The sequence below is a fragment of the Leptinotarsa decemlineata genome, unplaced genomic scaffold (genome assembly GCF_025532065.1).
Source record: "Leptinotarsa decemlineata unplaced genomic scaffold, Ldec_3_MD MMD2_tig00002159_RagTag_RagTag, whole genome shotgun sequence".
Lineage (NCBI taxonomy): Eukaryota > Metazoa > Arthropoda > Insecta > Coleoptera > Chrysomelidae > Leptinotarsa > Leptinotarsa decemlineata.
In genome coordinates, this window is record NW_027412574.1 from 1,163,363 (window position 1) to 1,174,342 (window position 10,980).

Consider the following 10,980-nt stretch of genomic DNA (forward strand, 5'->3'; position numbering starts at 1 on the left):
AAGTTTCGACTTCTGAGGGTTGTCGTTCGTAGGGGTGCGACAGCTGGTTAACGGAAAAACAGATTTTAAACAGACAGACAGATTTTGCAACAAAACTATTCCATAGACTTCAGTTCATTCAGATTAGTTATACAACATTAGTAAACAACAGGTATCTAGATCCCTATGAGACTGTAGAAATAAGTAAAAATATTGATATTATGAATAATGATAGTGGACCAATACCTAATAGTGTCCTATATAGCTTGTTGAAATAATATTTCAACCATTAGATTTACCTGCCTATTACACAAGGACACATTGTAAAATTAATTAAAGTCTAGTAGATAAGGCAATATTGTGAAATTAATTTTATATAGCTTGTTAAAATAATATTTTAATCACTAGATTTACCTGACTATTACATAAGGACACATTGTAAAATTGATTTGAGAGTAGTAAATAAGGCAATATTGTGAAATTAATTTAGGACACTCAAGAAGCAGGTACCAAGAAAAGGTATTTATGGTATAAATAAGGATAACTTCGTAAGTATAATTAGTTTGATTTTCCTCTTGAAGATGATCGATCACTTGGTGATCGAAACACGTGTCGAGATGTTGAAATAACGATTTGGTGTTGGCAAAAAACTACAATAATATTACTCATGTGATCATAAATATTCATTTCCGCCATGATTCGTTACGATATTATTTCCAGTTTTTTTTATGATGAAAGTTTTGTACTGAATTGGCATACTGTTGAAATATTGGAGCATTACAAAAATACATGAAGATGAAGTTAATTGAATTCGAAACACATTTCCATTTTTTTATGATGAAAGTTTTGTACAAAATAGATATAGTATTGAAATATTCGAGTATAAAGAATAATTGATTTGATTGTGCATTACAAAAATACATAAAAACGAAGTTTCTTTTTTTTCCAGTGTTTTTGATGATGAAAGTTTTGTACTGAATTGATATAGTATTGAAATAATGGAGTACCTATAAAGAATAATTGATTTATTTGTGCATTTAAAAAATACATGGAAACGAAGTTTTTTCAAATCCAAAACACATTTCCAGATTTTTTATAATGAAAGTTTCATACTAAATTGATATAGTATTGAAATATTGAAGTTTAAAGAATAATTGATTCATTTGTGCATTACAAAAATACATGAAAACGAAGTTTATTGATTTCGAAACAAGTATGTATATGAAGAAGTTTTCTATGAACTTTAAAGAATATCTTAGTTGTAGTGATTTGATGAAATTGTAATATTTATTTTCTAATATAATTCAGAATCACCCGACACCCTGAGGGTAAAAGGGTTCAAGATATATATATATATATATATATATATATATATATATATATATATATATATATATATATATATATATATATATATATATATATATAATTCAGAATTGTGTGTTATAATGAATTGTGATTTGCAAGAAATTGTTTCCGTGAATGATTATTACGAGTTGGATGTTTGCACACTTGGTATGAATTCACCTGGTGCCCTCAATTCAAATTATTTTTCTGTGTATGAAATACTCCCTTCTCTTTCTAGTTGAGGGCAAATCCTGTCAAGCAGTCAGTAAAATAATTACTGTCTTCGGGTGATAACGACTGTGGACACTAACAATCAAAACGTCGTGAAGTAACTTGGCTTGAAATCTTGATTTTTATTTAATTTTTGATTGTTCGATTTCAATTTTTTGCCTATTTTCATCCTATTGTATTTATCGCTCAACTTAATTTTTATTTTCAGCTATTGATTCGAATTTTCATTGTATTTTATTTGTATTTTAATTATTATTTCCGAAATTTCATTTCATATTATATCTTATTAGACATGGAAAATTTAAACTTGTGAAATTCACTATAAAACATCGTAGACCACTTCCAAATAATAATATTCGAAATGAGAATGACGAGAATCGCATTGATATTTCATCACTTCGAAGTGTTCAGAAAAATATGTTTTTCTAAATAAACTCCAGCAGCCTCACGTTCGGGGTAAGTCTGTACAAACTCCAATCAATATTCAGATAAAATTAATCTGTAATGCATTATGTTGCATCAAAATATACGCAACTTCCTTATTAGAGTTGACAGGTAATTGAGGCTCAACAAAAGCAGCTAGAAAAAGTGCATATTCAGGTTCTGCCACATTTATCTTCTCACATTAAATTGACTCCTCGGTTCTCCCAGCATTGAATTTTATTTGGCTCTTATGACCTTGAAAGTACGTTTTTCTAATTTCCATTGCGTTAAAAAACTTCATTTCAGCAAAGATGTGCACTGGCTACTCATGTTCTCGCATATAAATTCAAAGTCGAGATCAGTATGCCATTATTAGAAAAAATAAGTGAATTTCTATCTTTTGAAACAGGTCCTTGATATAAATATGAGAAAGATAATTGTCAAATATCGAAGTTTATCTAGTTGACTATAAGATACTGCCGAATACTTTATCTGTCGTAAAAACTAGAAACTCACCCTGTGTTTTGATTGCACTATTTAGTATGAGTAAGATGGGAGGTCGATCATCTGTTAATTTTTGCTCAAGGAAACTATATCAATAATCGCCTGAGATGTGGCATTTCAAATATTCAAGAATATTCTGATTCACAAATTTTCCTCACTTCACTTTATTGATTTTGAAAATTTTACTCGACAAGTTGAAACCCAGTTGCATGGTCTCCGTTACATTTTTTAAAATTTGATGATGGATATTTCGTCACCACCAAAAACTTGTTGACATAGGTGAAATAGTGAGATGTGTTTTCCCCTAAAAATCGACTATGATGCCAATTATTCAGCAAGTAAATTGACTTTTTCTATGTTGCGATTGAACCATTCACATGTGTTGTCGATAAAATGAATGAATAATGAATCAAAATAAAAATAAAATGAATCAAAAACCCAAATATTTGACCAACTTTTATGTCATCAAAATTATGTAATGGGCAACATTGATAGGTTTCATTTCCTGAAAAGTTTATATTTCATTTTCGGTGGTCTTTTTTCGAAAAAAAAGTATTTTCACGAAACTTCACTTTGGATAATAAAAATCCTAAGTTATGATCCAATCAGGCATCTGAGTCGTTCCCTTTAGATATAGTTACGAATTTGGTGTATTTCAGAATATCGGATCAGCTTGAAAAACTATATCAAACAAATGAATACAATGAAATAATTAAATAATAAATAACTTCATAAAGACAGTTGTCACTATATAGTCTAATGATAATATTGAGCAACTGGTGCAGAGTATGCTACCTTAGCGATAGCGGGTTGAGCATACGCAAGTGGAGCTGCGATTTTAGCTACTGGTGCAGCATAGGCAACTGGGGCAGCAACTTTGGCAACAACAGCTTTCTGGAAGAGGGGTTCTCTATTGACAACAACATTGAAGCCGTTGACTGGGTCAGCAGTGTAGTCGACAGTACGTCTAAAACCATCGGCGTCAATGAGGGAGTAGCTACCTTGGACTACATCACCGTCACGGGATTCGTGCTGGCTTTTGCTGTCTCCGGTCAAACTATCTTGGATATCGTAGGCGTAGTTGTACTGTGGGTGTGGGTCGTATTCTCCGGAAACAACAGCTTTGGCTATTGGAGCGGCATAGGCCAAGGGAGCGGCTACCTTTGCTAAGGGAGCAGCATATGCTAATGGGGCTGCTACTTTCGCGATTGGGGAAGCATAAGCCAGAGGTGTTGCTGGTATCATTCCGGCTTGAGCAGCGGCCAAACAAGAGACAAAAGTGATCAGCTGCAAATTTCAGAAAAATATTTCGAATATTATGAAGTTCTAATGAAACGCATTTTTTTCAAAATTCGATCAATATTTGTTTCTTAGTAAATATGTCCATTTTCAACATTTGTAAAATCAACGAATGTCATTTCTGTATCGTTGCAAAGGAGAAATAGCTCAAAAATTAATATTTTTACTGCAAAAATTGTTTCTATCAATGTAAGAAATTATGATACATTGTTGAAAAATTTATATGAAATGACTCGATTCTACATGAGATTATTCGTTTTTATCATTATCATCTATTATGAAGTAAATGTAGTACCTTGAATACCATTTTGTGATACGTGAGTTTATCGAACGTTTCAGACAGTGTTCAACTGATAATCTCTGATCATTATATATACCGGACAGTACTCCAATTCTTCAATTCTTCTTCACCGTGAGAAGTCCATGACCGTCAAAATGATTTCGATTCTTAAGGATACTTGGGGTACAACTTTCATATTTCTCATGTATTTAATATCATAAAATAAGATACTCGTATATTAGACAATTCAGGTTTCATGAAAAAAAATCAATAGTAGGATATCAGTCTTTCATTTTATATTATATTCCTATCAATTGAATGAAATAGCAGCTGATAATGTAGAATATATTCAAAAATAGAAACATTCACATATATAAGTGTATCATATTTGCTACAACTCACAATGAAGTAGTGAATTTGTTACTTTCATAAAATGTTGGGCCAATTCATATGAGATGAACGAATAGCAAACTCTATAATTCTTCATTAAGTAGTAGTAGGTATTCTCAAAAAATATTGCAAATTTAGAATTTCACATTCTTAGGGCAATTATTTTTTGAGTTATGAAAGTATGAAACCATTTTGACTTCGATTTTGGTTTTTTATCTGGTCTGTCACACTGATCATCTAGAAAATTCAAGCTAGTGTCACTTCATTGATTCCAGTGGCGCATGGCGATAATTATTTATTGATGAATATTTTATTTTTCGCATAAAATAATTCATGAAAATATATTTACGCTTGAAGTGATTTTCTCTCTCGTGTTTTATTTACATCTCACTAAGGAGTCTATGTAGATGAAATTTGGATTCAGAAATAAAAAAAATATTAATGGCCAATATTACAGATGAATTTTTCATGTAACAAAAGAAAAACTCAATAATACAGTTTATTTTGATATGAAAAATTTACACTTCATAGTGAAAATAATACAATAAACTGTATTAATGAGTTCTAATATGGATTTTTATCAAGTATCGGCCAGTTCAATTCAATTTTCATATAACTTTTGATTTTCAGTATTCTTTATGGATACTTCTAACGAACCAAAGATTTGTAAAATTCAATGATTAGGCTATTCGCTGATTTCGTATGAATTGTCTCCATTTCAACTTTCTTCATCTACCACCTCATAATATGTGCAATATAAAATGTATCCCTACCTACTTCAGATTGGAGTCCTCTGCTGCATCTGTCTCAACGCGACAAACTCAAAAACACTAATCAATACAGTTTATTGTATGATTTTCACTATAAGGGTTTAACAAAAACCGCGACACGTGTTTCGCTATACAATAGCTTCTTCAAGCATAAACTGCAGTTTATTTTTAGTTTTTTATATGGATTTTCATCAAGTATCGGCCAGTTCTATTCAATTGACTCAAAAACAGCCAAACGTAAGATGAATAACAACAAACAAACGATGAATAACTAAGCTTAACTGATAGAGAATCTGTTAAAGTTCACCCCAAACATTTTCTATGTAATATAACCTGTCTTATGCGCTATACATCAAATAATCTATGGAAAAACCTTAACTTGATATACTTACCTTTTTTGAGAGGTTAACGTTTCGAGAAGTAATCCCTTTTGTTGTCAAAACCCACACCACCGTCAAAAGGACGGCAAAAACGGCAAAAGAATAATTTTTGTCAAATGAAATATATGATTTCGTCTGAGGTGTTTTAACAAGTGAAATTTTTGGTTTTTGAGAACAGAAAGAAAGTCATTTTTGGAACATTAATTGTCCAAAAAAAAACATGTAGGTTATCCAATCAGCAGACCAAATTTGAACTCCTGGTTGATTATTCCTATATTGTGGAGAATGTTATTCTCAAAAAAACAGCAACATTGAATCCTCCACAAAAAGTATCTCCCAAAGATTACCGAACGTTTTTTTATACCATTCTCAAGGAATGAAGTGATTCAATATCATGGTTTATGTGAATAATTCTTTGATATTCATGAGAATTTGTAAGAATATGACTGTGATATTCGTAGGGATGTTAGCTGTTGCTCACCCGGATTCAATACAAACAATAAAGCTCCAAAAAACACTTAATGAATTTGATATCGAACACTGTTCCACGATCCACGCTTCTCTTCATATTGACAACATTCTCAATGAAATGAAAAAATAACATTTCAATCAAATTAAACCCTGTAGTTGACGAGCATGACTGTGTTCGGGATTTTTGAATTGCAGAAGCCATTTGAGAGCTGCATGGTCCGTTCTCAACAGAAATTTTCTTACATACATATATTTGTAGAAATGTTCTACGCCTTTGACAACGGCCAACAGCTCTCGCCTGGTGAGACTGTAATTGCGCTCTGGTTTACTGAGCGTTTTGCTGAAGTAGCCAATAACTTTCTCCTGTCCATCTTGGATCTGAGAAAGGACTGCTTCAAGTCCCACGTTGCTGGCGTCCGTATCTGAAATGAACTTTCCGTCCGGTAGAGGATAGCTCAAAACAGGAGCGTTTATCAAAGCCCCTTTCAACTTCTTAAATGAGTCTTGACATTCCTCAAACAACTGGAACATCTGTCCTTCTGTAAGTCGGGTCAATGGTTTGGCGATGTTGTCAAACCCCAGCACATATCTACGGTAGTAGGTGCACAAACCAAGGAAGCTCCGAAGCTGCTGTATGTCTTTTAGAATGGCCAATCCTTAACTGCTTTGATCTTTTGTTCGTCCACTGCCACTCCTTTCCCAGATACAACATGGCCAAAGTAACGAACTTCTTTCTGGAACAGATGGCATTTCTTGGGACTAAGTTTCAATCCAAAACTCCTCAGACGCATGAATACCTTCTCCAGATTTTTCATGTGATCGTCGAATGATTTTCCGACCACGATTATATCGTCGAGATACACTAGACACGTCTTCCATGAGAGTCCCTTGAGAATTCTCCATCAATCTCTCGAAGGTCGCTGGAGCATAACAAAGCCCGAATGGCATAACCGTAAACTGCCACAATCCTGAGCCGATGGTGAAAGCAGTATTTTCTCGATCTTCCGAGGCCAATTCAACTTGACAATATCTACTCTTCAAATCCAAAGTAAAGAAAATCGTGGAGTCGGCTAGCGTGTCTAGGGTGTCGACGATTCTTGGAAGGGGGTAGCTGTCTTTCTTCATCACGTAATTTAGTTGGCGATAATCCACGCAGAACCTTCTCGAGCCGTCCTTCTTCTTCACTAATACGACTAGGAAAGATCAGGGGCTGTCGGAAGGTTCGATCACTTCTTCTTTTTCCGTATTCCTGACTATCTTGTCTGCCTCTTCTTTCTTCGCAAGCGGGAGTCTTCTAGTTGATTGCCGGATTGGTCGGGAATTCCCAGTGTCGATTCTATGCTGAACCACATTCGTTCTGCCGTCTCTTTCTTCTCCAATATCGAAGATTTCCTGGTACTTCTTGACTAACTCCGTCAATTTTGATCGGCGAGTTGGTGGTATGTCCTTGGAGGAAATGCCAATCAACTTCTCCAACTCTTTAGGTGAGTTGTCCGCTTGGCTAACAGAACTGCGTACACCCCGTATCACAGAGGAAATAGACGAGCAGTGCCCCAGCATTGTTCCTTTCTTCAAGGTCACGGGAAAGTAGTTGACCTTCATGACCCTGACCGACACAACTTCATCAACACAGTGCGATTCCTCGTCCAATTTTCTCATCGTGTATCTTGAGCTCGAACAAAACCTCCTTATTGCTGCCCGCATTTCCGTCCAAGCGAGCCTCCAGGATGGTTTCAGCCCTTTCAGGTACGCACACGTCTTCTGCCAACAGGACCCTGATCTTCTCTTCGATTTTTCCATGAAGCACCAACTCTTCTCCGCCGACACGTAGGACGCCGTCTAGAAAATTCAGCTCGAACCCTCTGAAATTCATCATATCCATTCCAATAATCGCATCTTCCTCGATGTCCTCCACCAATGCACAATGTTTCAATTTAGTGCTGCCCAACACCAATTCAATTGGTAGTTCTCCAAGTACATTGGCTGGCCCCCCTGTTGCGGTGCGTAGCTTCCAGCTTGAGGTTCAATTCTTGCCGGTGTTTTGCCAAAGGTAGGCCCAAGAATGGTTCTCGTCGCATCCTGTATCTAGCAGCATGGTGCAAGGCTCGTTGTTGATGAGGCCGTCTACGAAAATACCTTTGTCTTGTCGTTGGAGGACGGCAACATATGTGTTTTTTACAAGGGCTTGCTGGGTACAGGTCGACGATTGCCCCTTCTCATCGACCCCCACTAGTTTTCCTGATTTGGTGTCGATTCTTTGAAAGCTGGACATTTGCTACGCACATGTCCAATTTTCCCACAGTTCCAGCATCTTATTTGTTTCCTCTCAGGCAACACTTCTTCCATTACTTTTCTGATGGTGGTCTCAATATCAGCAGGCGCTTGTCCATCTTCCTCGATAGCTCGAACTTTGCTCTGGCTCTTAAGGATTGTTTTGCAGTGGATCCACGAGACGTTTGGGATGAGCTAGTATCAATCAATGCTCGCCTTCTTTCTTGGTCGCGAAGTCCGTCCAAGAATGCCTGAACTGCTAATCGCTCCATTACATTTTCCGATGTAGCAGGATATGCCAGACGAACCAATCGAGCAATGTCGGCTTCGAATTCCTGTAGGAATTCTCCTGATATCTGGAATCGGTTATTCAGCTGTGAATGGTGAAAGTACTCTAGATGGGTTTGTCCATACCGCAGCTCAAGATGTTTTACAAGTTGGTCATAGTCTTCCTATTCCTGGGCCGTGAGGGTTTGCAGAATATTCGTTGCTTCTCCACGCAACGCCAGTGTTAATGCTACCGCCTTTTCTCCTGCATTCCATCCATTCGCTCTGGCCGCAGCTTCGAATTGTCGGCGGTAATTTGCCCAAGAAGTTTTTCCATCGAACTGGGGCGGGTTCATGGAGAGCTTTCCTGGTTCAGGACTGACTTTGATATCTTTCAGCCCCGGAATGGAGTTTTCGGAAGCATGTTCTATTGTGTGGGCAGAATTAATGATTTGGTTTTGCAAATTGCTGATTGTTTCCTTCATCTTGCTGATTTTTGCCTGAAGTCCGCCTTTGATTTCCTCTACTTCCGTGTTCCTTCCTGAATTTTTGTCTATCTCTGTCTCGATGGTTTCCATCCTTTCTTCGAGTAGACTCGCCACATTCTTTCTTCAAGCCTTCTGCATTTTCTAGAAGTTTGTCTTCCAAACTCTTTGAATTTTCCAGATGCTTCTCCTCCAGGCACTTCGAATTTTGTTGAGGTTCATCTTTTAAACTCACCGAATTTTCGCGAAGCTTCTCCTCCAAACTCTTAGAATTTTCCAGAAGCTTCTCTAAACTTACCAAATTTTGTTGAAGTTCATCTTTCAGCGATTTGGTGTTCTCATCGAGTTTGCTCATTATTGAACTCAAATCACCCCCAATAACTTCGAATAAATATGCTTCCGGATCTTCTCCTCATTCAATCAAGTTATTTCATAGTGCCTTCTGGAGTACTGATTTCTTTCCGGAAAAATCTAGCTCTCTCTCCTCCGATTCTTGCTTCAATTCAGCAACTTTCAAGTCCACTAGTCCTCGAACACAGTTTGCTCCTGATTGTCTATTTTCCACAAAACTGAAAATGTCCACTTATTTTATTCGAGTCCGAAACACTTACTTATTTCCACAAGTCTATTTTTCGCGAGAAAGGTCTATCAGTTTATGTTTCCGTAGTCTGGTACTGTCCACTTCGCGAAACACAATGAATCACCAGTCTCTACGCGAACAAATAGTCTTATAGTCAATTTCACCGTAATACAAAGATTATCCACCAAGCGCTCACAAATTTATTTTAAAAATCCACTTCTGACACCAATTGTAACGAATTAAAGAATTAATTGTCTTAAACAAATTCATTTTTAACAATACTTCACTATCACAACTAATTCATATACACTACTCAGCAACTAACGCTTAATTTATCTTCTCTGTTTGTTAACCGCTCGATTCGCTTTCTGAATACAGACTGACTGACTGACTGCCGCACGGGACAGAGAGGGGCCTTTTTATATCGTCAACGAATGCTCCAGATCTCTCTAGGGGTTTCGGCCCTGGCCTAGACTATTCGCGGTGGCTTGTCGAGTGCATTCCTTTCGCGGTGAGTCATTGTTTATTTGCTGGCTGAGATATCGGTCAGGGCCGGCTTCAAATTCATTACAATACGTTTGAAAGCGTTAGCATCAATGAGGAAGTAGCTACCTGGGACTACGTGACCGTCATGGGCTTTGATCTAGCTTTTGATGACACCGGTCACCGGTCATCGGATATCATAAACGTAGTTATACTGGGGATGGGGGGTCCCTTGGCCTATACCGCTTCTGGAGCGGTATAGGCCAAGGGAGCGGCTATTTTTTCAAAGGGACGGCATTAGCTAAAGAAGCTGATACTGTTGTGATTGAAGTAGTATAGGTCAGTGGTGCAGCTGAGATTATTCCAGTTTCAGCAGCTGCCAAACATGTAGCAAAAGCAAAAAACTAAAAAAACAAAAACTATGGTATTCAAAAAATCACTAAAGGAATGAAGTAATTGTTCAGTCAGTTATATCTTGAATTAAACTATTTTCCGATTGAATTATAAATACTTTTTTGAGATATAGAATTGTTTACCTATATGATTTTTTATGAATGAACATTTCATCTTTCACTATTTGCGGGAAATTTGATATTGCGAATACTTCAAGTCAATACGTTACTTTGAATACCATGTTGAATTGAGTTCTTGTGATTTACTGTTTGTAACCTTTGATGTAGTAATGAATATAACTGGAGTTTTTTCCCAAAACTATATCGTTATTTCAACACCTCGACACGTGTTTCGATCACCAAGAGATCATCTTCGAAAGTGTTTGATCTTCCTCTTTAAGATGATCACATGGTGATCGAAACACGTG

General features: G+C 36.5%; 2 protein-coding genes across 8 annotated transcripts in view; one reads left to right on the top strand and one right to left on the bottom strand.

The window, feature by feature from the left end:
- The window catches only part of dlg1 (MAGUK family member discs large 1), an 889,881-nt gene that overhangs the window by 149,878 nt on the left and 729,023 nt on the right, over positions 1-10,980 (top strand). The window lies entirely within an intron of this gene.
- On the bottom strand, positions 3,241-3,774 carry LOC111503153 (larval cuticle protein A2B-like). The gene has a single exon (XM_023157380.2). It carries the CDS (start codon positions 3,727-3,729, stop codon positions 3,241-3,243), a length of 489 nt encoding a protein of 162 aa, XP_023013148.2. The 5' UTR covers positions 3,730-3,774.